This window comes from Panthera tigris, chromosome B1, assembly GCF_018350195.1.
Source record: "Panthera tigris isolate Pti1 chromosome B1, P.tigris_Pti1_mat1.1, whole genome shotgun sequence".
In the NCBI taxonomy this organism is placed as follows: Eukaryota; Metazoa; Chordata; class Mammalia; order Carnivora; family Felidae; genus Panthera; species Panthera tigris.
The window spans coordinates 174,150,120-174,178,037 of NC_056663.1; the positions used below are offsets into that span (position 1 = coordinate 174,150,120).

General features: G+C 36.3%; 1 protein-coding gene across 3 annotated transcripts in view; it reads left to right on the forward strand.

Annotated features, from left to right (window-relative positions):
* Positions 1–27,918, forward strand: part of ARAP2 (ArfGAP with RhoGAP domain, ankyrin repeat and PH domain 2) — a 213,653-nt gene that overhangs the window by 88,931 nt on the left and 96,804 nt on the right. For all 3 annotated transcript variants that reach the window (XM_042984792.1, XM_042984793.1, XM_042984794.1), the window contains 9 exons: positions 821–1,020; positions 4,275–4,360; positions 5,115–5,297; positions 10,629–10,803; positions 11,262–11,396; positions 24,022–24,166; positions 26,215–26,317; positions 26,977–27,175; positions 27,364–27,427. In XM_042984792.1, the coding sequence (XP_042840726.1) occupies positions 821–1,020; positions 4,275–4,360; positions 5,115–5,297; positions 10,629–10,803; positions 11,262–11,396; positions 24,022–24,166; positions 26,215–26,317; positions 26,977–27,175; positions 27,364–27,427 (1,290 nt within the window). The remainder of the gene's footprint in view (positions 1–820; positions 1,021–4,274; positions 4,361–5,114; positions 5,298–10,628; positions 10,804–11,261; positions 11,397–24,021; positions 24,167–26,214; positions 26,318–26,976; positions 27,176–27,363; positions 27,428–27,918) is intronic.

Below are 27,918 nucleotides of genomic sequence, written 5' to 3' on the forward strand. Positions count from 1 at the left end.
TTATTTGCACTGTGTTAGTAGTCTGTTGTTTTCATTATATTTCAAAACATTTTCATCTTCAGAACAGAAAATTTTAACGTGGAACATTTTGCAGGTCATTGACTGAGTTTGGAGCCCTGTAGCCCGTTTTGTGGCACATCGTAGGTACTCAGCAAATATTTCTTAAAGTGAGCCTGTGTTTACTGTTTTGTCCTTTTACTCAGGTATCCAATAAACACTAAGAATTAGGATAAATCAGAACATGACTAAAAATGAGTTAGAATTCTGTTAGAATAGTAATCATTTAAAACTTTTTTGATTTCTCAGTTTCTTAAAGCCATCTGGATGTTCTTCTAATTAAAAAAGAAAATCTATTTTTAAGACTGAAAAAAATCAAAATTTCTGGTGGGTGTTTTTGATAATTTAGTTTCAGACTATCATGGAACAGTTTCCTGGCAAAATAATCCAATAGTCCTGAAACACTGAAACTCTGCCAGTTTCTCATTGATTATTATATAACCACTGCTTAGGAAACATGGCCTCTTAAGTTAAGCTCTTGACCTAACAAGGTAATTTTTACATCCTGGTCAGAAAAATGTGCATGTTCATTTTGGTTTGAGATATGTAAACAGATTCATAAGCAATGTGGGATGTTAAAGGAAAAAAAAAAGTAGATTTTTAAATTAGATGATTTTTAACAGAAAAGACTATTCAGCTGCCTGGAAGGCATATTTTTCAGCTGCTGTTTAATTTGTGAGTGAAATGAATATGCAAACTGAACATACTGCTTAATTGGCCTTTACAAGGGAGATCGATAATGCAGAAACATTAATTGTTGCAGCTTTACAGCCGAGTCTGAAAAAGAGAAACAAGAGTGGATTGAAGCTGTGCAGCAATCGATAGCAGAAACTCTCTCCGATTATGAAGTAGCTGAGAAGATTTGGTTCAATGAGTCCAACAGGAGCTGTGCAGATTGCAAAGCCCCGGATCCTGACTGGGCATCCATCAATCTCTGTGTTGTCATCTGTAAGAAGTGTGCAGGTAATTAGTGATAAGTTATGCTCATCACTGTTGGGTGGCAGATTGGCACCGAATGCTCTTTATTGTCCTATGTAATGTGTTTCAGCTAACAGTTGTGGAAAAAGAAAAACAGAGAAAGCTTATTACATTTAAATTAAATTTAGAAATATCTTCTCATTCCAAACTTCTCTTATGCATGACTTAGATGTAGAAATTGATTTTTAAGCATGTAATCATTTTGTGCGCCTACTGGACCATGTGTGGAATTTATAAAGACAGTGTTGACATTTTTAGATTTTAAGGTGAGTGTGTTTCAGAATGTACCCTGAACACATGTGCATCTTTGTGTGATTTGCCCATCTTTCCCTCAGTTATATTTTTTAGGATGTATATTTCACATCAAGGTCATTCTGAGCTCTAAACTTGGTATACCACATCTGGTGTCTCTTTTAATGAGAGTTTTTATATAGAAGCATTTCCAAAGAGTATTGAGGTTTATGAGAGGAAACGGTACTATGGTTATCCTATTGTGACATTAGAACTTACAGACAGTCTGAGAGCTCAGTGTATTTGGGGGTTCACAGTTGTGAACACCTAACACACAGCTTAGGTGTGTGGTCATAGAGGTCTTGGAAAAGTTAGCCACATCCTAAACTTTACTTTCCAGCTCTACCAGGTACTGTTCTGGTCCTGGGAATTCAAAAGATGTGTAAGAGTTGTTATGTTCTCCACAGATCTATAAATAGTAATTTCAGTAGAGTATGATAAGGGCATGATCAGAGTTGAGTACAGGTTTCAGCGAAAGAAAATGTAAGAAGAGTGCTACCTTAGCTCAAGCAAAGACTGGGACAGTTGCTGTAAGCCCTTAGTACTTTTTGAGACTCTGTGCTTCCACATTTCTTAGCACGCTAAGATTTTGTCAGGATGTAATTAACATCAATAGCAATAAGAAGAAGCATCAGCTATCCCCCCTCTACTTTGTATTTTTTCCCCAACCTTTTTTGTTCTCTAGGCTTATTGGAAGAGAGCTTCTGTCTTGTTCAAGGATATTCTTTCTACTTATGTCCGCTGCTTCTTCTCTCCTTAGGATCCTCACCTCATCACTTATTCCCTCTCTGTAATGATGCAACCATGGTTTCTTTTGTTTCTGCATATAGAGTTAGGCAAGTCTGTACTGTTGACACTGGCTTCCGGAAAACATTCCATTCCTTTGTATCATTTTCTGTCTCTTTTCCCCTTCATAGACAGGGTAACTTTCAAGAGTAGAATTCTGCACAGATTTTCTTCATTTCTTTCACTTCCTGCTTTTTATTCATCCTGTAATCAGTTTTCTTTTCTCTGTAGTCCAGTAAAAATATTCTCACCATGTTTATTAATGCATTTTCTCTCTCAGTTTGTGTGTGGTCAGTTCCTCTATTTATTGTCACCTTGGCAGTGTTAGACACTGCAGTATTTGACCACTGTGTCTCTCTGACTTTCCCTCCTCCCTTAACTTCCAGAATACCATCTTCTCTTAGTGTGTTCTTAATTCTCTGGTTATCCTTTTTTCACGTTACTTTTCCTTTGCCTGCTCCAAAGATAAAGGTGTTCCTTTCAGTTACATCTTCAATTGTCTTTCACTCTGATGTTCCTGAAGATGTTATTTATCATTTAAATTCAGCACTCACTCGTAAGTGGGCGATTCTCACTCTGTTGAACACCATACCCTTAGGTCTACCTACTGGAGTCTCTTCTTGGATTTGCTCAGGATAGCTCAAAAACAGCACATTAAAAATGGATCTCTTAGGGCACGTGGATGGCCCAGTCATGATCTCACTCTCAGTGTGGAGCCTGCTTCGGATCCTCTGTCTCCCTCTGGCTCTGCCCCTCCCTCGCTCATGCTCTCTCTCTCTCAAATAAATAAACATTTAAAAAAATGGATCTGTCATTGCTGCCCGACTCATTACGTAACACTGAGCATGCTCATATATTCCACATCTTGGTCAGAGGCAATACTGTCTACCCTGCAGTCAAGCCTAAAGCCTGTGAGAGCCTCCTGACCCTTCCCCTTTCCTTAAAGCCCACCAAGTTCCATCCGTTTTTATCATCTAAGGATCTCTACACGTGTGCTCCCTTTGGTTTCTCCTCCTGCTGCGTCACCTCGGTTTGTGTCATTTCTTGCCTTCACTACTCCAGGGGTTCCTGCCAGTTCTTCTGCATGTTTTCTGAGCTTGACTTTTTTCTGTGTTACCTTTAGATCATCTTCATAAATGCAAACCTATGCATCTTTCTACCCTTGGGATTTTAGAAGCTTGTGCTCTGAGTAGTTTCCATTTTAACAAAAGGAGGAAAGGAACCTCTTTCCTAATGTAGAGAGAGGTGTGAGCTTTCATGCTCAGAGGCACACAATCCTTAAGATAAAGACAGTGTCTTAAATACCTTTGTTCCTTCTCAGCCTGGAAAGCATCTGACACATTCCTAGGTGCCCAGTAATGATGATTTATACAGGATAATTGAGTCGATGAGAGTAGAATGCTGAGTTCTTATTCTCTGTCAGGCATAAGTATAGAATAAAGAATCCATTGAAGATTTTTAGACATATGTTTATTAGAGTTGTAATATGTAATATACAAAAAGTACTAAGGGCTTGCAGCAACTGTCTCAGTCTTTGCTTGAGCTAAGGTAGTGCTCTTCCTCCATATTCTCTCAATGAAACCTGTACTCAACTCTGGTCTTGCCCTTATACTCTACTGTAATTACTATTTATAGGCCTGTGGAGAACATATCAACTCCTATACATCTTTTGAATTCCCAGGACCAGCACAGTACCTGGTAGAGATGGAAAGTAAAGTTTAGGATGTTTTCTCCAAGACCTTTATGACCACACACCTAGTTGTTGTTGTTGTTGTTGTTGTTGTTTTTAGGATATCTGTGTTCACATACAAGTGATTTAAACACACCTGTCATAAAAGGTTTTGGTAACCTGTAATTGATAGTGAATTGCCACGTCATAAACATGCACACATATATAAGCGTACAGATATATACATAGTTTTAAAACTGTAGTTTTATACCACCACAAGGTAGTGATGAAGATGATTACTTTTATCCTTATCGTGGTTGGGTTTTCTGTATAATTATCACCACTACTCTTAATGCTGTTGGCATGAAAGAAAGTAGATATTGGTGTGTTTTCAGTTGAAAGCATATATACATGTACACATAGACATTTTGAAAAAAATAAAATACATTTACATACAAATTAAAATAGAAGTACAATTGTGTTTTGACTTCAGGACAACATAGATCTTTAGGACCAAAAGATTCCAAGGTTAGAAGTCTGAAAATGGATGCCAGCATTTGGAGCAATGAACTCATTGAGGTAAGTCTGACTTAACTGTGGTGGTAGTTAGCAGGGGTCCGGTAGTATCGAGCAGTGGAGTGGCATGAGTTACTTTAGGAGCTCTGCAAGAATGTTCTCACCACACTGTAAAAATGGCTTATAGTCTGCTGGTGGTAGCTTTCGACTCCAACTTTTAGAATGCTTCTTAAATGAGATAGTTACTTTAAAAATAAAAAGTACAAGGAATCTAATAGTAACACCTACTTTTAAAGGCTTGACAGCTTTTTTATTTCTAAGCCAAAATTTTCTTTCTTTCTTTTTAACCCAGCATGGATAAAATATTAGAAAAGTGAATGAAAACATTTGGCAGAATTTTCTTTTCTTTCTCTTGGCCATGCTCTGTCATTAACTGCGCTCATCTGACTTTCTGTCTCCCATTTCCATTTTCTTCTTGGATTTTAGTACCACTCTCGACCACATTAACCCACCTACTCAGCCATTTTAAATGAATCTGTCTCTATGTGAGCTTCAAAAAATAATAATGCTTTTGCTGCAATTTGGTTGCTTGCAGTTTCTTTCCTAGCTAATCTTGTACTGTTATTAAAAGCAATGAGGCTGTATTTAAAATAGAAATAATATCTGCTTTCACATTCCATCTTCCTGAAAGATTTGGGTTTTTCATGTGTTTTTGCATATTTTATACTAAGTTGTATTTTAATTTGTGAGTCAGGTTTTTACAGATTCAAATACATTTTATCAACTGATACTGTTTTATAACTTTTTAACAATTCAGCTCTTTATTGTCATTGGAAACAAAAGAGCAAATGACTTTTGGGCTGGTAATCTTCAAAAAGATGAAGAATTACACATGGACTCACCCGTAGAAAAGAGAAAAACCTTTATCACTCAGAAGTACAAAGAAGGAAGATTCAGGAAGACTCTACTAGCGTCTCTCACCAAAGAAGAATTAAATAAGGTATCAACAATATTTAACAATAGATGTAGATCTTGATGTCTTTAAAAAATGTGTCAAAGGGGCACTTGGGTGGCTCAGTCGGTTAAGCGTCCAACTTTGGCTCAGGTCATGATCTCACAGCTCATGAGTTCGAGACCTGCGTTGGCCTCTGTGCTCACAGCTCAGACCCTGGAGCCTGCTTCAGAATCTGTGTCTCCCTCTCTCTGCCCCTCCACGACTTGTGCTCGCTCCCTTGCTCGCTCGCTCTCTCTCTCTCTCTCTCTCTCTCTCTCAGAAATAAACATTAAAAAAAATTTAAAAATATGTGTCAAGGATTTTGAAGAGTTTTAAAACGTCCTTTACTGTCTGATAAAAGTATTGTTTAATGTAATTTTATTTCCATTTGTGAGATTGTACTATTTATTGATTTTACCATTATTTTACTTAAGAATTCATTATGAATAGTAGATAAATTCTTTGTTCATCACTTGAGTTTCTAGCTAACTTAGGTCCATTATTCTTTTTATCCCCATATTTATTTATTTATTTTTGAGAGGGAGAGCTCATGTATGAATGCACACAAACAAGCAGGGGCAGGGTAGAGATACAGGGAGAGAGAGAGAGAGAGAGAGAGAGAGAGAGAATCTCAAGCAGGCTCTTACACTGACCATGCAGAATCTGATGCAGGGCTTGATCCCTGGAACCATGAGGTCATGACCTGAGCCAAAATCAAGAATCAGATGCTTAACTGACTGAGCCACCCTGGCATCATCAAACCTAGTCCATTATTCTTAAAACTGTGACAACTTCCCTTATTTTAGGGACAGTACACTAAACAGAACTTCAGCTCATATACTGCTGACATTGTGTCACCAAAATCTACATCATTTACTCAGTGTATTGTTAGAAGCAATGGTTTTCTTTGTGCTGTTGACCTGAAGTGTTATTTGCCTTTGGCTGAGTGATTCCAGATCTACTTGTGCCTGTTTTATGTTGCCCACTTGTTCTTTACCCTTTTGGCAAAGAAGTTGTTAAGCATCCTGCCTCCTTTCCTTTTTTAAATTGCTGCTTTGACTTTTTGTGTGTTTAGGAGGCTTGTCTATGTAGAGATATTTAATACATGTGCTTTTTATATGCCTGTTGTTTTATTCTTAGAGAATATATTCTTTCATGGCTATCAGTTTTCTGGTATGCTTTTAGTGGCAGTGTTTATGGATAAAAATGCTCAAATAAGTAGCGTTATGCTAAACATCTTGGAAAATAAACACATAAAGGCCTTTTTCATACTTCTCTAGAAATTATAAGATTATAAAATTGATTTACATATCAGATTAGTTCCCCTAAAGTAAGTTTTTAGTCTTTGTACATCTTTGGTAATAACAGAGTGAGGCTATCAGTTGATTTTAAGGCAGTGAACGGCACACGAAAAATGAAGGATTGAATGGGCACCTGAGGTAGAGAAGAGTGAGGGAGATGGCAAGGGGGAGGGGCTTGGGAACTATTATTTTTATAGGTTATTACTAAGACACAATTTTATTTTGGGTGGTAGTTTCATTGGTGTTAATTATATTATCAAAATAATAGACCAGACATGCGTGGAATACTAACAGGGTATCATTAACGAAGGATTACGATTAATTCTGTGCACCAGAGGTCCGTAATAAATAAGCATATAAATAGTAAATTGTGGATATGAGGAAGTAATTGTGATAAAGTTACAGAACCAGGGCGTATCTTCATCCAATGGTTTCTTGCTTTCTGATGGTGATTGGTGTCTTTTTAGTGGGTATACTGATGTCCCCAAATAAAGTCCTCTCTGCTACACCACACAGTTCCATGAGTTCAGACGTTAGATAAATCTTACATTAATTACTAGCAATTGCCTTCTTCCTAAGAATATTATAGAGAATTATACCCATTGGGATTTATTTCTACAATGGGGTTCTTAAAAATGGTACTCTTAATATCAGTAAATAATTTGTACAAAAAATTTATTGAATATATATATTTTTAATTGGGATATAATTTACCTACAACATTGTGTAAGTTTATTCAACCTATTGATTTGATACATTTATACAGTTGCAATATGATTACCATTGTAGTTGAAGCTAACACCTCTCTTACATCACATAATTATCATTTCTTCTTTTTTTGAGACCATTTAAGATCTTTTAACAATCTTGAGGTAAATAATACAACATTATTGATTATAGTCACTGCATTGTGCATTATATATCCAGAACTTATTTTCTAGTTGCAAGTTTATACCTTAAACAACATCTCCCCAACACCTCTTTCCCCCACCCCCACACCCTTTGGTAACCACAGTCTCTTTTTTTTTTTTTTTTAAGTTTATTTTGAGACAGGGAGAGCAAGCTGCATGTGCGTGTGAGCTGAGGAGAGGCAGAGAAAGGGAGAGAGAATCCCAAGCAGGCTCCATGCTGACCATGTGGAGCCTGACTCGGGGCTTGAACTCACAAACCACAAGATCATGATGAGCCAGAATCAAGAGTCGGATGCTTAACTGATTGAGCCACCCATGCCCCTTGGTTCCTATGAGGTGGCTTTTTTAGATTCTACATTTAAATGATAAATAATACATATCTTTCTCCATCTGGCTAATCTCACTAAGCATAATGCCTTCAGCTTCCATCCATGTCCCAAATGGCAGGATTACCTTCTTCCTCGTGGCTGAATAATATTCCATTGTGTGTGTGTGTGTGTGTGTGTGTGTGTGTGTGTGTGTGTGTGCGCGTGCAGTATGTGTATACTATATTGTCTTTATTCATTCATCTGTTGATGGATACTTAGGTTGTTTCCATATATTGGCTATTGTGAATAATTCTTTAATAACAGATTGCAGATGTCTTTTTAATATTCTGTTTTTATTTCCTTTGGATATATATATATATACCAGAAGTAAGGTTGCTGGATTATATGGCGTTTGTATTTTTAATTTTTTAAAGAACCTCTATACTGCTTTCTTTAGTGCCCGCACCAATTTACAGTTCCACCAATAGTGTATAATGGTTCTTTTTTCTTCTACGTCCTCAACATTTATCTCTCGTTCTCTTGATGACAGCCATTCTAATAGGTGTGAGATACATCTCATTGTGGTTTTGATTTGCATTGCCCTGATGATTAATAATGTTGAACATATTTGCATGTAACTGTTGGCCATTTGGATGTCTTCTTTGGAAAAATGTGTATTCAGTTTCTCTGCCAATTTTTCAATTATGTGTTTTTGTTGTTGAGCTTGTGTGTTCTTTATATATTTTCGATACGTACTCCTTATCTGAGGTATGGTTTGCAAATACTCCTTCCCATTCGGTAGGTTGCCTTTTCATTGTGTTGATTTTTTTTTTTTTTTTTATGATGTAAAGTAGCTTCTTAGCTACTTCAAGTAGTCCCACTTGTTGATTTTTTCTTTTGTTGCTTGTGCTTTTGGTGTTGTCTCCAAAAAGTCACTGTCAAGACCAATTTCAAGGAGATTTTTCTTGTGTTTTCATGTAGGAGTTTTAAGGTATCAGGTCTAACGTTTAAGTCTTTAATCTTTTTTGAGTGCATTTTTGTGAATGGTATAAGGTAGGGCTCCAGTTTCATTTTTTCTGTATGTGGTTATCCAGTTTCCAGTACTATTTGTTGAAGAGACCATCTTTTTCCCATTGAGTGTTTGTGGTGGATAGATATTTATTGCACACTCAACAAGTTCTGAGTTCTTTTTTAGGTTCTGGGAATACAATTGTGGTAAAACGTAAATGTGTTTCTTTTATTCATGAGAGTGGTAGTCAGGTAAAAGAGACTGTCCATGAACAGCCAGAGTTCAGTAAATACACCATAGCAAATACAGTCTTCTGTGAAGGGAAACAGTGGGGGGTGGGGGGATGAAAGAATAAGAGGAAAAATACACATGATTTAAATGAGAAGACAAAGGCTATGGCAGAAGATGGGATGTTAGCTGGTATTTTTTCTAACACCCTCATTTTGCAGATGAGGTCAGCTAAGACCCAGGGAGGAGAAGGCATTGCCTAAGATCACCTAGCAAATAAGTACAAAGTCAGATACAAGTCAGGCTGTTTGATTCTGATGCAAAGGAAATTATGTTGGTTGGTGAGACTATGGTAGGAAAGGTAAGTACATTTTTTAGTAGTTGACCATCCAGGGCTGGAACTGTGAATGCATCCTGAGACCTCTTGGCTGTATACCCCAGAGCTGCAAATGGGGATGCTAAATGAGCAATTATTTGGAAGTTGCATTATAGAGGGTAAATTAACCAGTGATCTGTCCAGGTGCACCCTGTCAAGAAGGAGGTGAAATGGTGAGTCCTGGGCTAAAGAGTTAGATGGAATCAGGTGCTGAAATCACAGGGTTTGGAAGCCAGAAAAGTAAGGAAGCAGAAAGAAGGGATGAGAAGAAGTGAAGGATAAGTGAAGGCATAAGTGAAGGATAAGTGAAGGCAGCTTACTCAAGGTAACAACAAAAACAACAACACAGTTAGGTTCCAGAAGTTCCTAGCCATTTGTACAATAATGTATAATGTAAGTATTTCATGTTGTTAATTATTACCTCCTGCTTGCTCTTCCTTCTCCCTACACATAACTCCACACAAAAGAAAAGATTCTGTGTTTGCTTTGCACTCATCTTTCAGATTCCCAAATCACAACAATGGTTTAAAAAATTATATAGATCTTGATTAGGCTGAAAAGTACATACATTCAGCATTCATATGACAAAAGATTTAACAGGTACTTGATTATTACATTTTAAATATTTTGCAGTTTCTGAGCACTAGCCATTATTATAGTACGTAAGCATAAAAAATGTCTTCCTAAGCAACTACAATGGATTGGAAGGTTTGGAACATCCCAGCAACAGAACAATGAATTAAAACTTGGAGGTCTGTGGGGCGCCTGGGTGGCGCAGTCGGTTAAGCGTCCGACTTCAGCCAGGTCACGATCTCGTGGTCCGTGAGTTCGAGCCCCGCGTCGGGCTCTGGGCTGATGGCTCGGAGCCTGTAGCCTGTTTCCGATTCTGTGTCTCCCTCTCTCTCTGCCCCTCCCCCGTTCATGCTCTGTCTCTCTCTGTCCCAAAAATAAATAAAAAACGTTGAAAAAAAAAATTAAAAAAAAAAAAAAACAAAAAACAAAAACTTGGAGGTCTGTAATTTACATTCATACAAAGGCCTTTTGAGCCTATTGCTTAATTCAGGGCATACTTCTTGTTAGTTTTCCTGGTTAAAAAAGGAATACGAAGTTCATCTTATAAATGGTTTGGTAGGCTTACACTCATTTTAGTAGCTAGAATTGTGTTTTCTTCCCTTAATAGGTCTTTTTTTCTTTTAACGACCAGGCTCTGTGTGCTGCTGTAGTGAAACCAGATGTTTTGGAAACAATGGCTTTGCTCTTCAGTGGAGCCGATGTCATGTGTGCAACTGGAGACCCTGTGCATAGCACCCCCTATCTGCTGGCCAAGAAGGCGGGGCAGAGCCTGCAGATGGAGTTTCTCTACCATAACAAATTCTCGGGTTAGTCCCTGTCCCTGCATTAGCCTGGTCTCTTCTCACGTATCCCTGAAATGACCGAAGCACAAATCTGTTTATTTCTCAAATAAGAAGAACCATCAGAATGAAGACAAGTGTGATTGTTAAAAAGATGGGGGATGTTGAGGACCATATTTGTTTCATTTCAAGGAAAATGTTTAGGAAGTAAATCTCGTATATTTCTTTAATCTTACAAATTAAAAATTAAAATAGTTAATGCCATGTAATTGTTGTCACCAAATTTAATTTCCATATGTGAATAATAAATATAACTACTTATTTGCAAATTCTGTGCAATGTAAAATATCTCTGTATATTTATTCTGTAGTGAATTTGAAGTAACTTTTCTTCTAGCTCAAGACTCACCTATATATTCATAAGCAAAGGGAAATAAATTATGTACATTTTAGATTTCACATGTATAATTTCTGTAATTTTTCCAGATTTCCCTCAACATGACATTCACTCTGAAGGTGGATTAGGTCAAGAGCCTTCCCAATCCATGTTCCTCTGTGACTTTTTGTATCAGGCTTCTGCCGCTGCTTCTAAACTTTCTACAGAGAAAAAACTGCTTGAAGGTATCTTTTCTGCTGCTTTTAGATTTTGTTATCTGTAAAACTTTATTTCATTATCAAAACAATTATGTTTAAATTATGATTTTTTTCCCTTAAGATGTTATATTTGATCTTGCAATAGAGAAGTCTTTTTTTGAGGGTTTCTAAATGCTTCAAGGCACAGATAGTATTTCATGCTCAGCAGCAGGGGTTTACCACTGGGTTGGAATGCTGTGTGAATTCTCAACAGAATTCACTGATGTCTACTTGAGGGCCAGCTAACTCTGTTTCAGGATTTAAGGGTTATTCCAAAGAAATGTGAAACTCAGCCCTTTTCCTTGGGGACAGACACCCTAACTGGTGAGATTAGGTAGATAAATCTCAACACATAGGCAGAACTGACAAGCTTTCAGTACCTATTCTATCGGCATACTAAGTGATATGAAGTAGTTCAGTTCTGATTATAAGTGTATGCATGTATAAGTAGAATCAAGCTTAAGCATGGTTTCAAAAAATGATTGGAAGTAATTCAATTTAACAACCTATTGTAGGTTTGGGGAATTATCAAAGCAGTCATGTGGGCATTTATCCATCTCTGCATCCAGCTCCTGTGTCAAGCATGTGCTAAGCATTAGGAATTACAAAAATGAAAAAGACACAGGTCTCATGCTCATTGTTGAATACATATGAACTAATTTGAGAAATGTAGGCAGAAAAATGTAATGAGATCTGTCTTACTGGAACAAAGAGAATTTAAGAGAGATTAAGCTGTACAGGCCAATTGGTGTTGGGTGTTTAGAGGCTCAGGAGCCTAGTATTAACTCCCTAGGTGGTGTAATCCAGCTGTACTACTCTATCAAAGGAACAATAGGATAAAAAACTCACTTTAGGGTGTTAATCCTGATTCTTGTGCATTTAAAGTGATTATTTCAATATAAATGCTTTATGTCCAAAGAAATGATATCCCTAAGTAGAATTATATTTTTTATTAGATTTTCCAGAAAACAGTAGCTATCCTTTAGTGAGCAGGTACTATGTGTAAAGCATTGCTTTAGGGACTTTATGTTCATTGACTGTAATCTTCATAATGAAAAATGGAGATGCTCAGCATGAAACAGAATTTTACATCTGATTTGTGTTATAATTGTTATTGTAATGCTTTGACCTGGTCCAAGTGTGATGGCTGGTGACATTTTGAATTTAGATGTTTTTGGTTCCTTCAGCAATTGATTTTTAAATATCTCCGTTTACTCAATATAACCAATAATAAATGAAGATTTTATAGAGATTTTTTCATTTTCTAGTGCTCTTTAGTATTTACCCTTACGTAGTCAGAAGTTGGTCAGAAATGGGGAGGGGAGTACCTGAATAATCTATGAATTGACTGTAGTAATTATTAAAATAATCAGATAGTAGGCAGTTAATGTACTTGTAAATAAATTTACAGATATTCTAGACTATTTCTTCTGAATAGTGGGAGACCTTATATCCACCCTTCAATCACTTATAAAAAGATGAAATAGGGAAATTGAAACATGAGATTTTCTTTCGAAAACTTCAGTGTATCATAAGCACTCAGCAGTTAAAAATAAGCTTTCATTTATTTTTTTGGCAAAAATAAAATACAAAATAAAAAACATTGAGCTTGTAATATTTATAGACTTAATGGTTTGTTTTAATATTTCCTTGAAATAGATTGCTTTTCTTAATCACTTGAGGAATAAATTAATATTTTAAATTTGTGACTAAATCATTCTTTCCTTTTATCTTTTAAATTGACTATGGATTTAGAAACTGGTGCATTCTTTGTATATGTAATTTAATTAGGGATGTTTTCTCATTTTGGAACATCCTGTTTTAAGAACTATGAAATTAAGCTTTTGTACTTTGGCTGTGTAGCACAACAGATACTATTTTATTGGAGAATAATCTCCTGGTAATGCACTCTTTGATGATCTTCATTTTTTCCATCCAGTTTGTCAGCAAGTTCTATCATTTCAAACTCAAAATAGATCTTGAATCAGTTGGCCCATCATGTACTCTGGGTTGCAATGCCTCCCTTACTTGTCTCCCAATAACTACCCTAGTTTCCTTCCAAATTATTCTACAAAAGCGGATTTAATGATAATTTTTATGATTTGTCAATTCACAGGTCTTATATTTTCATTGTTTGAATATATTTAGCAGCTTCCCATTCCAGAATATAGCCCTATTCCTTATTATGACCTAAAAGACCTTCCTGTCCCTTCCCTGCTTCATCTCATATCGCTCCTCCCTACACTCACATGCCTGGCCACACGGTTGTCCTCTGTTTCTACAACACGTAATGTTCTTTTCTGACCTTCTGGACTTCTGTAGTTGCTGTTCATTTTCAAGGAGGTCACTTCCCCCAGTCTGGCTTTTTCTCATTTTTCAGGCAACAGTTTAGTGCTACTAGAGAATGCTGTCGCTGGCAGCTCTTTCCTTTCATAGGGTGCTGCTTGTTTCCATCATAGCATCTATGGCATGAAGATGATCCCTCCTTTATGGATTTGTTTCTCCCACTCTCTGGAGTGAGAACTCATTGGGGCATTGGCATTTGCTGGCTTATTCAAGCTTATCAAATCTTTGGTGCCTGAAATAGTGTCAACACATAGTAGTCATGTGTAAATACATATTGAATAAATGTCCATTTCTCTAATCAAGTTATTACCAGTGTAAAAGTGCAAGAGACTTGTTGATATTTTGTCTTTGACTTGTGCCTAAAATATATAATTGCTGGTCAACAGACATCCGAAAAGATGCTGAACATCACTGATCATTAGGGAAGTGCATCTCCAAACCATCTTACACCTGTCAGTGTGGCTAGGATCTAAAAGACAAGACATAGATGTTGGCAACGATGTGGACAACCCTCATGTGCTGCCGGTAGGGATATAAATCAATGAAGCCACTGTGAAACACAGGATGGCGATTCCTCAAAAAATTAAAAATAGAAGTACCATATGACCTGGTAGCGAAAACAGTAATTCAAAAAGATATATGCAGCATTATTTACGATAGCCAAATTACGGAAGCAACCTAAATGTCTATCCATAGAAGAATAGATAAAGGCGATGTGGTATATTTATATATACAATGGATTATTACTCAGCTATAAAAGAGAATGGTATCTTGGCATTTGGGACAATATGGATGGACCTGGAGGTTATTATGCTAAGTGAAATGAGTCAAAGCAAATACTATATATAAATTCACTTACATGTGTAATCTAAAAAGCAAGACAAATGAACAAATAAACGAAGAAAAAAAACCCAGAAACACAATCATAAATACAGAGAACAAATTAGTGGTTACCAGAGGGGAGGGGGTTGGAGAGGAGGGGCAAAATGGTGAAGGGGATTAAGAGGTACAGATTTCCAGTTATGAAATAATTAAGTCATGGGGATGAAAAGTACAGCATCGGGAACATAGTGATATAATAATGTTGACAAATAGTGACAGATGGCAACGTGCTTATCACAGTAAGCATGCATAACGTATAGAATTGTCAAATCACTGTTGTGTACCTGAGAGGTATGTTGTACAACTGCAACTCATATAACGTTGTATGTCAACCAGACTCCATATATTTTATATATATAATTACTGACACAAAGCATTTTTTTTCAATAAGTGTCTACTTAAAAATGAAGAAAGGGGCGCCTGGGTGGCTCAGTTGGTTAAGCGTCCGACTTCGGCTCAGGTCATGATCTCATGGTCCGTGGGTTCGAGCCCGTGTCGGGCTCTGTGCTGACAGCTCAGAGCCTGGAGCCTGCTTCAGATTCTGTGTCTCCCTCTCTCTCTCTGACCCTCCCCTGTTCAGGCTCTGTCTCTCTCTGTCTCAAAAATAAATAAACATTGGAAAAAATTTTTAAAAATGAAGAAAATATGGAACTATCAAGAAACAAAGTTCCATTTGTTTTGTGTGTGGTTTTTTTTTTTTTTTTTTTTTTTTCCTTCTTTGCTCTCTCAAGATGCTGCAGCGGTGTTACTCCTATCGGGAACCATCTTTATGGGGAAAAAATGAATTATTTGGAAAGATTTGGAGATGAAAGTGTGTTTGTCACCTTTGGCCCTGGCTGGCAAGCATCTGGACTGCACCCCTCTGCCAGTGCTTGTCAGGACAGCCATAGAGCAGCATGATTAAACAGGAAGAAAACAGGATAAAATGCATGCAGTCCTTCAGAGAGTTACGAGAGACTTCAAATTGTCAGTTCAGGTTTTCAGGATTCGAAGTTTCTAGTCTCAGGTTATGAAGAGTGATCTGTAGTTTTCTTTTTCTTTTTTTTTTTCTCTTCTCAATTTAGTGTTCATGAAAAGAAAGATTGATAGCTCATATTAAACCTAAGTATAGAGCTGAACAGTAGTATCCTGGTTTTGTTTTGTGTTTTCTCCTCTTAACTGTATTTTTCCCCCTTGGTGTATTACTGTCATTTGTTGACACAGTGTTTGATTTTTTAAAAAGCGAGTGGTTGATACGGTTTACTAGAAACTCTATATCATCTATTTATATTTAATTTCATATATTAGCATTGAGGAATTTTGAGGATCTTTTGTTCTATAATGCCTGGCTTGTATAGTCTAAAAATGTTTCTTCAAGGCTAAAACACATTTATTTTAAATGAAAAGAATTCCTAGTGTGTATTCCTATTTTCAGTGAATGCTGAATACCATCATTTTAGGAAATTCTTCATCAGGAACCAGCTTCATGGTTTCAAAAAATAATAGTTTTGTTTTAACTATCTTAGATTTACTCTGCATATATGTATTCCAAGCCATGACCTCTCCTTTCTCCAGTATGTTTTAAAAATGGGCTTACATGCTTCACATGTATAACAGGCACAGAGAAGCAGTATGTAAAGTAGGTTCCCAGAGCCTGGCTGCCTGAGTTCTGCTCTCAGCTCTGATGCTAAGTACTTGTGTGATCTTGGCGAAGTCAGGTAACCGTTTTGTGCCTGTGGACAGGAAGGGATGTGTAATAGAACTAACCTAATAGGGGTTTTCTGAGGGTTCAGCGAGTTAATGTAAATAAAATGTGCGGCAGAGGGCATGGCACATATGATGATAGGATGAGGAACAGCAGAAGCAGCAACAGGGGGCTATCTGTATACACAGCTGCTTCTGATTTCCAGTTAGCATCGGAGTTCATACATATTCTGCAGGTGGTAGCCGACAGCCAGTGTACCCAACCACAGTATTCACATCGCTTCACAGTAGTGTTTCAGGAGGTCACCTCTGGAGCCCCTTTATGTGTGTTTGAATAAATTCCAATCATGTTTTTCTTCCCTGTTCTGAATATCAACATTGAACGGAATGAGCACCCTCTCCAGCCAGTCCAACTACCATACACACCAGCTTTTGTCAAACAGCTTGTATCTTGAGAGTCACCCTCTCTGTGGCCCCAGTTTTATTTCTTGTGGACATCATCTGGTTAACTGGTTAACAGTAAGACTTCTTCTGTAGCAGAGAGGGTATTCTCAAAGTCAGAGTTAGGAGAGTATATCTGAATTGGGCTAAGCAGACAGGTGCAATCCAACGTGAGCTTTTCATTGCTTCCCAAATGAGTAAGAATGCAAAGGTTTCCTATCACAGCTTTGTTATTATAAATCCTCAAAGGTAACATCTGTGCCTGCCTTGACTGACCTCTGGCCCATTTCCACTTAAAAAAAAAAAAAAAAAGACAAATCAAGAGTTATAGTGATGATAATCCTATAGAAATCCCCTCAAGTCCATATTTCTAACTTAAAATGAGTTCACACTCACCTTTTTAAAGGATCTGTCGTTTCTTTCCCATTAGAATTTACATAATTAGACTCTGCATTTACATTTATTTTATGCATTGTGCATTTGGCACTTCTTGTTTAAGACCTTCCAATGACTCCCACTTGTCTGCTGAGAAAGGAGCAAAGTCCTGAACACCTGTACTGTGAGACTGCTGGGGCCTGGCCTCTGCTGTCTCTGCTGTGTCTGTCTTCGTCTTTCCTATTTGCTAACTTCACGTGTAATCCGGTTCTCTGGCCAAATAGATTTTTGGAAGTTTCCCCATTCCTTGACTTTTCTCATAGTGTTCTTTCCCAGAGTTATGGAGTGATTGATTGCACCTCCAAATGTATTTTTGACTACTTTAGAAACCTGTCTTTTTAGTCATGAATAACAATTTCAAAAGCGTTTTTTTTGTGAAATTTTTTATCATTGTAGTCTGAGGGTGGCTTCCTCCATGAATGCTTCTAATCCCTAAAGGGACCCCCCCCCCAACCATAGTTCTTATTCTAACCACATTTCCCCTTAGATTGGATTGCAAACTGTATGAGGACAAGGGGCGAGATTCCTAATCTGTGCCAGTAATTATCTGCGTACTCAGTAAATGTGCATTGTTTTGCATTATTCTTCATGAAGATTATTCTCATCATCGGAGTGCATTGTTTTGAAGTTATAACTCCAGTTGATTAGTATTTTGACTTTTCCTTGTCGTGTATTTTAGAAATCTGCCATCAATATTCATTTAACAATTATGGCCTATCATGATTTTCATACAACTCTGCAGAGTACACACTGTGACTCAGGATCCAAGGCTCCTGGAAACTCAGTATATCACCTTCCAAGAGGCTTCAATTGGGTGTCTGTGAGCATTCCTTTCTGGTGCCCATGAAGAAATTCTTTATGCTGTTTTCTTCTTCCAGTCATGATTCAACTTTTCATTTGGCAGTATCTCAGAATACAGTGATCCCAAGCTCTCAGGATTTCCACCTTTTAAGTGTTTCTCCTTGTGATGTTTTTTTGAGACTAAACACATTATCTTCTTCTACTTCTCTCCCCACTCTACATATGATAAAGGGCAATTTAAAGAAGAGGATGATAACTATTTTCTTTTAACTTTTTGTTTTTAATTATGTTAACATAATTTCCAACTTAGAAAAGTTACAAGCATGGTACAAAGAATTCTCATATACCCTTTGCCCAGACTTCCCAAATATTAATGTCTTACTTTGTCATTTTTCTTTCTGTGTATGCATGTATATATGTACATACATGTGTATGTGTGTGTATGCGTATGTTTAGAGTTACTTAAAAGTAGGTTTCAGACATTATGCCCTTGTATCCCTAAGTATCTCAATGTTATTTCTTAAAAAGAAAGACATGCCCTGATATAACCATGCTATAGTGATCAAAATCTGGAAATTATCTGATCTACAGATTTTATTCATTACAGCTGTGTGTATAAACCTTATTTAGTAGCTTTAACATCTGTAGATCTAATGTACATTTGAAATGCAACATTAGGCGTTGCTTATATAATTTGATTCTTGGCAATAACTATAGTTTAAGAGTTTGTACAATCTCTAGAGTCCAGAAATGGGGTAGTGAGATGATAATTAAAATATAATTAGTTTTAACTCCCAGAGACTGAAAATTTCAAATATTTTTTTCTTCCTAGAATTCTTTTTTTTAATTTATTTATTTTGAGAGAGAGAGCATAAGGGGAGGGGCAGAGAGAGAGAGAGAGAGAGAGAGAGAGAGAATGTCAAGCAGGCTACACACTGTAAGTACAGAGCCAGACATGGTGCTTGAACTCACAAACCATTAGATCATGACCTGAGCCGAAATCCAAAGTCAGACACTTAATCGACAGAGCCACCCAGATACCCTGCTAGCATTTCTTTTTTAAAAACGTTCAAATTTAATATTTTACCTCACTTATTCAGAGAGTCATTTGGCAAACTTTACAGACTTTGAATTACATCACTAAAACCTATAGAAAATAACATCTTTCAGCATTTAATTTTCATGCTAGTGTCTTTCACTAGGAGATATATAGGATGACTAATGGGTTTTTTGCTCAATGAGCAAAGCTCATTGTTTAAGTTCTTTAAAATGGGAGGTAAAAGGGAGTGATGAAGCTTAATAACCAATTTTGGTAATGCAAAGACAGATTATATAAAATCACTGTGTCTGGTTGGTGTTCATCCCTTTCATTTGAACTCTTGGATTTATTTATATTTTCATTGTTTAAGTTTCAGTTGAGAAGTAAACAAGTAGTGACATGGGTACTTTAGAATGTATAATAATGTAAAACCCACTAGAAGAGTGAAATAATAAATACTTTATATTTGCACATAATTTTTAGAATTCAGTAGCAGTAGAATGAGCCTGAATAGACCCATTTCCAAAATGACACTTTCTTTCCAGCCCCACTATCTTCCATTAGACTCCACTCTAGCCAATAAGCATTGCCTCTTTTTTTAAAAAAAGGACCCAAAATTTTACTTTCAGAACTAAAAGAGATAAAGCATGTACAGTCTTTAGGAAGTAGTTTCTGACTTCCATTATTATGTTATTCAATTTGGTTGTAGCACTTAAAAACTTCTCCTCCCCCCTTTACCATTTTAGTGGTCAATAACAATCATCCTTAGCTTAAGTTTTGTTTATACCAATATTGCTTCATGTGTATGGGCCATTATTTATATTCATGGCTGCATTGTCTCAGATATTCTGTTAACCTGTACAATTTACTTTCACAAATGAAATTCTCATAGTTGATGCATTAGCAGAATTTGGCTCATTCTGTACCTTTAAAGTGTGTTCCATGGTGACATTTTTGTAGTCAGGTCTTCTGTATGTAGTTCTTTGACCCTCTCCGTTATTCTTGTTCGTCAGCCCTGAACCATTTCCAGTTCTGGCTCATCAGCTCTCCTCCACCTTTATTTGGATCCCTGTGTGATTTCAGACTAATTCTTGCTACCCTCTAGAATTGCTTGTTTCTCTTATTAGAGAATAGCTTGGCCAGTGTTTTCCATCTATTTTTCTTGCTTCTGCTTTCAGACCGTTGAGATTGCTGAGAATTGCCAGTTAGGGAACCATGCCTTTTGAGTTGGCCACAAATTCATGCGGGTCTGTTTTTTGAGTTTGGTTTTAACCTAATCTGGTTGCAGCATGCTAATTGGTGATCTTTATAAGCAACTTTTTTTTTTTTTCTAACTTTTATTGTACCAAAGGAAAGATAAAATGGTTTCAATGGAAAACAGATATTTGTTCCTTGTTTTTTCATTCTTGGACATTATTCTTTGTCGTTGATAAATTCTTTTCCTCTGATCTTTTTCTCTTTTTTTGGAAGTAATATTAGGATCTTCCAGCTCCATCATCTTGTACTATGTTTTTTCTCCCTCTTTTTTTGGGAAAGTTTCTTTCTAAGCTTTCTCTCTTTTTTTATTTAAAAAAATTAAAATTCATGATTCTATTTTTAATTATCAAAACTTTTTGTGTTCTTATTTTTTCTTTTTAGAACATGCTGTACTTGTTTTAAAGCTACACTATCTTTCCTTGACAGTCTGATATTTATAGTTTTAAAAATTTAATATTTTGATTTTGGTCTCTGTCTTTTATGTTGGAAGGTTTCTTTTAAATGTTTGGGATCAGGTGTGAGAAGACTCCCATGAGTCTCTTTCTGGGAATGTTGGGATTGGGGTATTGGTTATCACTGGCTTCAACATTTTGTATGAAAATGTGGGCAGGTAACTAGGAGTCTGTAGAATGACACATAACCACTTTTTTTTCCAGATGGTACCTTATCTCTGCCTCAGGACAATGCCTAGAGGCCCCCAGGTTAGAATCTGTCTGGTCCAGTTTCTCCAGAGTAAAGGACCCAACTTCCACATGAGTGAGGAGGCCTTGTTGCTTAGCTGCTTTAGCACAGGGGAGAAAATGAATGGACTTTACTCCCTTTATATGATAAACTTGTTTCAGCTCTACTTCTCACCCTACACTTCTTTAGGTATTAGCCTCTCCCGTAATTTACGGAACTTTGTGGAACATTACTTGCTGCCTGTTAACTTCTTCTGCATGTCTGAAGGTACCAGCTTTTGCCTCTGAGACAAGTCAGTCATTTGCTATGTACTGTGGATCTCTTTGGTTCTTTGTCCTTTTGAGTTTGTACTGTCTCTTCGCTGTCATTCTGTTGTGGTTTTGGGTGGGAATGGAGATACATACATGGACCCATCCGGCTATGCTTAAAAGTAATTCCATTTATGATTTTCCTGTTGGCTCTTTAACACATTGCTTATTTTTGTATTTATTTTAATACAGAGTTAGCAACCTCATCTGAATCATCTCCATAACTAGTAACTTTACTTTCCAGTTTATGAAAATAATAATTTTAACAAACTTTCTCTAGGCTATGCAGTGTGATGATTCTTTTTTTTTTTTAATTTTGTTTTGTTTATTTATTTTGAGAGAGAGAGAGAGTGAGCATGAGCAGGGTAGGGCCAGAGAGAGAGAGAGAGAGAGAGAGAGAGAGAGAGAGAATCCCAAGCAGGTTCCATGCTGTTAGTGTAGAGCCCCATGCAGGGCTCAATCTCATCAACTGGGAGATCATGACCTGAGCTGAAATCAAGAGTCAGATGCTTAACTGACTAAGCCACCCAGGCGCCCCTACAGTGTGGTGATTCTTGAGAATAGAAAAAAAACAGTCCTCGTTATCAAATAGCTTATAGCATTTCTGTATAAACACATTTAATTTGCTACATTGTTCAAATTGCAGTTATATTTAAAAATATTATTTTAAATTGTCAGTATATATTTAAACAGCCACCTATAAAGACACTTCTACATGCTTCACATGTACTGCATCCTTTGATCACCACAGCAATCCTATGAGTTCGATGGTTTTCTTATCCTCATTTTGAAGATTGGGAACCTGAGAGAATGGTGAAGTTGTATTTCAGGAGTACCCAGTTAGTGATGAAGGCTTTGTTAGAATCCAGAGTCTTTGACTTCCAGTTCCACCTTCTCAGGGGCTGCATGGTGCTAAGGATGCCACAGAAAGATACTTAGTTCAGCCTGGTGACAATAAAAGTTTGGAGACGAGTCCCAAGAGAGATTGTGCCTAAGCCCAGTCTTGGAGAAATTGGGCTAGCTGGGTGGAGTACCATTTTAGTTAAATAATCTTCTTAGCTCAAGATCTGTCTTTCCAGTTCTTCTTTTTATTCTCTTATCTTTTTGAGAAAGAAAACATTCATCTTCCATTCAGCTTGGGAAACATTTTTGGATGGTCTGCCATTTGCCTTACCATATCTCGTGCCTTCATTTGAGTTTATGATATCCTTTTTTATTAATGGCATAGGCTGTTGATCTATCCTGACTGGTTTCATTTCTTCCCAACTTGGCTTCTTTCATAAGATACTAAGTAAACTAGGCAGTTGCCTTCCTACAAGGAATACCAACAGATACCGTTTTCAGCCCATCTTTTATTAGATTTCTTTGCTGTATTTAATAGTGGTAATCATTCCTTTTTGGAAAGCTTTGAGCCTTTCTGTTTTATACACTGTCTCTTCTCATTTGCTTCATTGCTTTTTGTCCCCTCCTACTGCTGCTTATAATTTAGTTTCCTGAGATTTTATCCTTGGTTGGTTTAAATTTCCAACTGCTGCTTGTGCTCTAAAGACTTTCAAGTTGTTGAGCCCTTTCCTTGCTCCAAGATGCAAATCTATAGAGTGATCTGTCTCATAGGTGTCTCTACTTTGATTTCCAACAGATATCTCCCAGTCAGTCTAAAAGAAAACTCACTGCACTCACTAAAACAGTTTGTACTTTATTTTCTTTTAAATAAAAGTGGACCTTATGGCCAACCTTGTAATCGAAGCTAAAAATAATGGTATGACCATTTATGAGCTCTTCCTTATTCCCTGAGTTTAACATTATATGTTTCATCTCCTTAAACCACACAGAGACATGCATACTTTTCTCTCTCCCTCTTCTCTTCTCCATCTCCCTCCTTTCAACCCTTTCCCCCCATCCCTACTACGACTGCCCTATGTTTGGCTGTCTTCATTTCTCACCTAGACTTCTGTTGGCAGTGTCCTAACTGGTCCCCTGTCTCTGGCCTCACCTTCATAAATCTGTATTCCGCAGTAAGCAGAGTATGTAACATTTATCTCTGATCACATTCCTGTGCTGAAACCATTTCAGTGGCACACCATGAGCTACACAATCAAAGCTCAGCAAACTTCTCTGAAAAGAATCAGGTAGTAAATTATTTAAGCTTTGCAAGCCAGATGATCTTTGCTGCAACTCAGCTCTGCCCTTGTAGTGGGAAAACAGCCACAGACAATCTATAAGTGAGTAGATGTGGCTGTATTTTAATAAAACTTTATTTATTAAAAACATGTGATGGTGTGGATTTGGCCCGCAGGCCATAATGTGAAGACCCCTTACAATTTGATTTTTAAATTCCCTAACCAAGGTACTGCAGGTTATGGCTCCTTTATTCTTTTGCATACCTACCTAACATCAACCACAGTCTTACTTTTTACACTGCATTTTTTACTCTGAATACTCCGTGTAGACATCAGTCCTTGCTGTTTCCGAGTTGTTTGCAGCAATCTCTTTATGGATCTGTCTGCTTTTCTGGTCATCAATGTCACAGTTATTTTTGTCTTGTACATTCCTTGTTACTAGATTGTAAATTTTCTGAGAGCAGAGAAAGTGACAACTGTATATCCCATGCAGCACTAGCATACTCTTTACACAAAATAGGAAATCAGTAAATGTATTTGAATCCAATTGTTATTTAAACCATGTGTTTTATAAAAAACTAGGATTATGGCATAACTCAATTTATCATTTAAATTCCTAGAGACAAATAAAAAGTGGTGTGTTTTCGAAGGAGGCTTCTTGAGTTACTATGAAAATGATAAGTCTACCACACCTAATGGCACCATTAACATCAGTGAAGTTATCTGCCTGGCTGTCCACAAAGAGGACTTCTATTTAAATACCGGGTAGGTTTGCTATTAAACAGGTAGGAGATGAAGAGTAGTTTCTGATAGTTATCATACCAGATAATAAGAGTTTAGTTATTTGAATTCTTTGTTTGCTTCTTGTAAAAGGGTTTAATGGTTTCTTGAAGCTTAATCATTTTACAGCTTCCAAAAGTTCCTTAGGGAATTTGCTAAAAAGTAGAAAAATTAAAATACTGTACTAGGTACTATGAAAGGCTAACGTATTTGCATCTAATCTTAAATAAATTTATAGCATTCCATTCTAGAACATGTAGTCCTAAATGTTTATCATTTACTCATTATTTAAAATCAAGGACTAATGGCATAATTTATGCATTCATTTAGTGTATTATCATTCAAATAGGTGACAAAGGAAAATAGTGATGACTTATTCACATTAAAATAAAAAACTAAATTTATTTAAGATCATATTGAAATGCCAGATTCCTTGAAGATTTACTTTAGCTTTTAATGGTTTCAAAAACATAGCAATTAAAACAGTAAGCATTATTTATTTAATATATTTGACTCAATGAATGGTTTAATAGATTTTTTGGTAAGGACTTTTAAAAACAAGCCATCTAAGATACTTAGTGTGAAATTTACATTTTTTGATGTAATTAGTGAAAAACTGTAAATATTAAAATCTGGCTAAGCTAGTTATATAGAAACATAGTATTTTAATATAAATTTTATGAGAATGGGAAGAGATTTGTAAAGCTTTGTTATTTACATAAAATTACACATAAGATAGTATCATCATATGATGACCAGTATATACTAGTTGAGGTGACTATTGTTTTCTAGTAAATCTAGTTTGATTTTTGTAAAGAAAACTGATTATTAGTTGATTTTGTTTTAACCTTGACATTGCTTCTTTCTAAATGAATAATTAACTTAGTGTGGCTTACTATGAAATATTAAATGCATTCTAGTATTCAGATACCTAAGTAGTAAATAAAACATAATTTAAAATATTATTACTTTATGTCAGCATATAATCATATTCAAAATGAAAACAGACTTGATAGAATGTTCCTGGTACAAGCAGACATGCAGGAGAAACTATCTACAATGAGATAAGGTTAAAAAATAATTATTGCAGTCATATTCTGAGTGTCCTTGAACAGCATTTTCTAGAGTTTGAACTCTAATTTAGATGGGGAGGAGCTACATAATTTTGCATTTGAGGAAGAAAGCTGGCTGAAATGGTAAGGGAGAGATGGGAGGTAGATCACAATTACTGAGAGTTTACACAGAGAAAGAGAGCATTAAAAAGAAAAAAAAAACGGGTTTGAGAGAATCTTATGATGGAACTAATGAGATCACTGTCTCTCTTGGTGAAGAGCTGCTGTTAGGAAGAAATTAAACCCCAAGATTTTGAATTTGTTGATAAAATAGATGGCCTCGAAATTGAAACATGAGGAAAACACAACCGTTTTGGGGTAGAAAAAGAGGAAGAAGGAAGAGAACTTTGATATAGGGTATTTTGAAGTTTTCTTAGGTAACAGCAACGATGTACCTAACATGTTCCAGGAAATAGTTGGAGTTATGGACGGATCCCAGGGAGAATTCAGGACCTGGGATGTTACTGTAATTTTAGCTACAGTAGGGAGATACAGTTTTGTGATAAGATGAGATAGATGATGGGAGGAAAATTTGTTAAGACAAGAAGAGGACTAATTAGAGAACTGTTTGGACAATGTTTGCTTTAAATAGAGTAACCCAAGATGGCCTGGTCTGAGAGGGAAGAGGAAACCAAAGAGAGCCAGAGCCCTTTGCCACATGGGTCAAAACTGATAAGTGTATATATAGGGCATTAACAAAGCCATGCAGTAGGGTGATTAATTGGAAGACTATTCCTTTTGTCTGATCCAGTGTATTCCATTTATTTGAATGAATTAAAGTGTAAATCATTGGGAAAAGATGATATATTTCAAAGCATTATCCGATTTTCAAAGGGAATTTAATTAAAACCTTGACTTTCGTGTTGTTTCCATAAGAGCCAAAAGTAAACAGTGATATCTTTTTATTCGTGTGTGCTATAGGCCCATCTTTACCTTTGAGATCTATTTACCCTCAGAACGTGCATTTTTATTTGGAGCAGAAACATCTCAAGCTCAAAGAAAATGGACAGAGGCAATAGCCAAGGTATTGCATATTTATCCTAAGTCCGGAAGATTCTTAATTTGGAGTTTCTGGTTGAGCTTCAGAAGTCCAGTAAAATTTTATACAAGATTCTGGGAAAAATGACCATATTTCATTAATTTTTCAAAGGTTATAGTCAAAAGAGATTAAGAGCTTCCTTCCTAGAGCCTTAAGCAGAGAAAAAAATAATGTAGGACCTTGGAGAAATCATTCTTTGAATTAAGGCCATATTGTGATGATTAAGATCTTTTCACTATTATAAAGTCATTTCTGTGTATGTCTCTTTATAGGTAAATATGTTATTTGTGGTATACACAAAGGGGAAAGGAACAGATTCAGCCAAAGATACAAGTGGAGACAAACATTGTTGAAGGTTGATGTTTTGAAAAATGCCACAAATCAGTATAGAGAATGTCTTCCTATTTAAGTTCTGTATATATCAAAAAAAGTGGTTTAAGATGCTGCCATTTGAAAATGCATTATAGCTGTTCAGTTGTAAGACTGATAGAAAGTTTAAATAATTGTTTTGAAATTTGGATTACTTCTAAATTTTTAGGGTAGAAAAACTATTTTTGTTTTCCTACCTTCCCTCAAATCTGTCGGTAGGGAAGGGATTTCCTATTTTCACTGTCTTTATTACTTTTCTGTATTTGTTTTAACAGCATTTTGTTCCCTTTGTTGCTGAAAACTTAACAGAAGCTGACTATGATTTGATTGGTCAACTCTACTACAAAGACTGCCATACCCTGGATCAGTGGAGAAAAGGCTGGTTTTCTATGGACAAATCTAGTTTGCGTTTTTGCCTTCCAATGCAAGAAGTTCAGGAACATACAATACACTTAAGAAGACTGCAAGAGCTAAGTAAGATTTTTTTTTTCCTCTCTCATCTTATATTTTGGATGCAATTCTTTATTGCATATGATAATAGTAGTATCATAGAATTATGCCTTACTTCCAAAAATAACTAAGTACTATTAATAATTGTGTCTTTATGGGTATTTAGCATCTTGTTCTAAATCATATATTCATGCTTTTCTCTCTCCCTACAGCAATCAGCACAGTGGTTCAAAATGGGGAAAAAATAGATGTCTTGCTCTTGGTAGAAAAAGGGAGGTAAGTGCATTTTTTCTTTTTACTCTTTATTACAGTGTTTCAGGATGTTTTGGTTATCTTCTTTGAAGGAGAACCCATTATTTTATAGCCTTTTGGAAGTTGTCTGAAGTATGTGTATGTCTGTGTGTGTGTGTGTGTGTGTGTGTGTGTGTGTGCGTGTGCGTGCGTGTGTGCTCATACACGCACTCTTGAGTAGAAAGAATATACTAATAAAGTTTGCATATTTTTGTATTATGACAAAATCAGTACGATCAATCATTTTAGCTTTTTATAGACTTAGATTCTTTTGAGACATTCACATTTAAATATTGGGAAGCATCTTGGAAGTTGTAAATATGTTTTCAGTATAGGTATATGATGAATATGTATAATATCCTGAATTATCTATGCATGTGAGTCATGCACAAATAAAACTCGATTTCTTGAATGTATTCACTTCAACAAGTACTAAGCACCTACTGTGTATCAGGTACTGTTCTAAGTACTGGGGT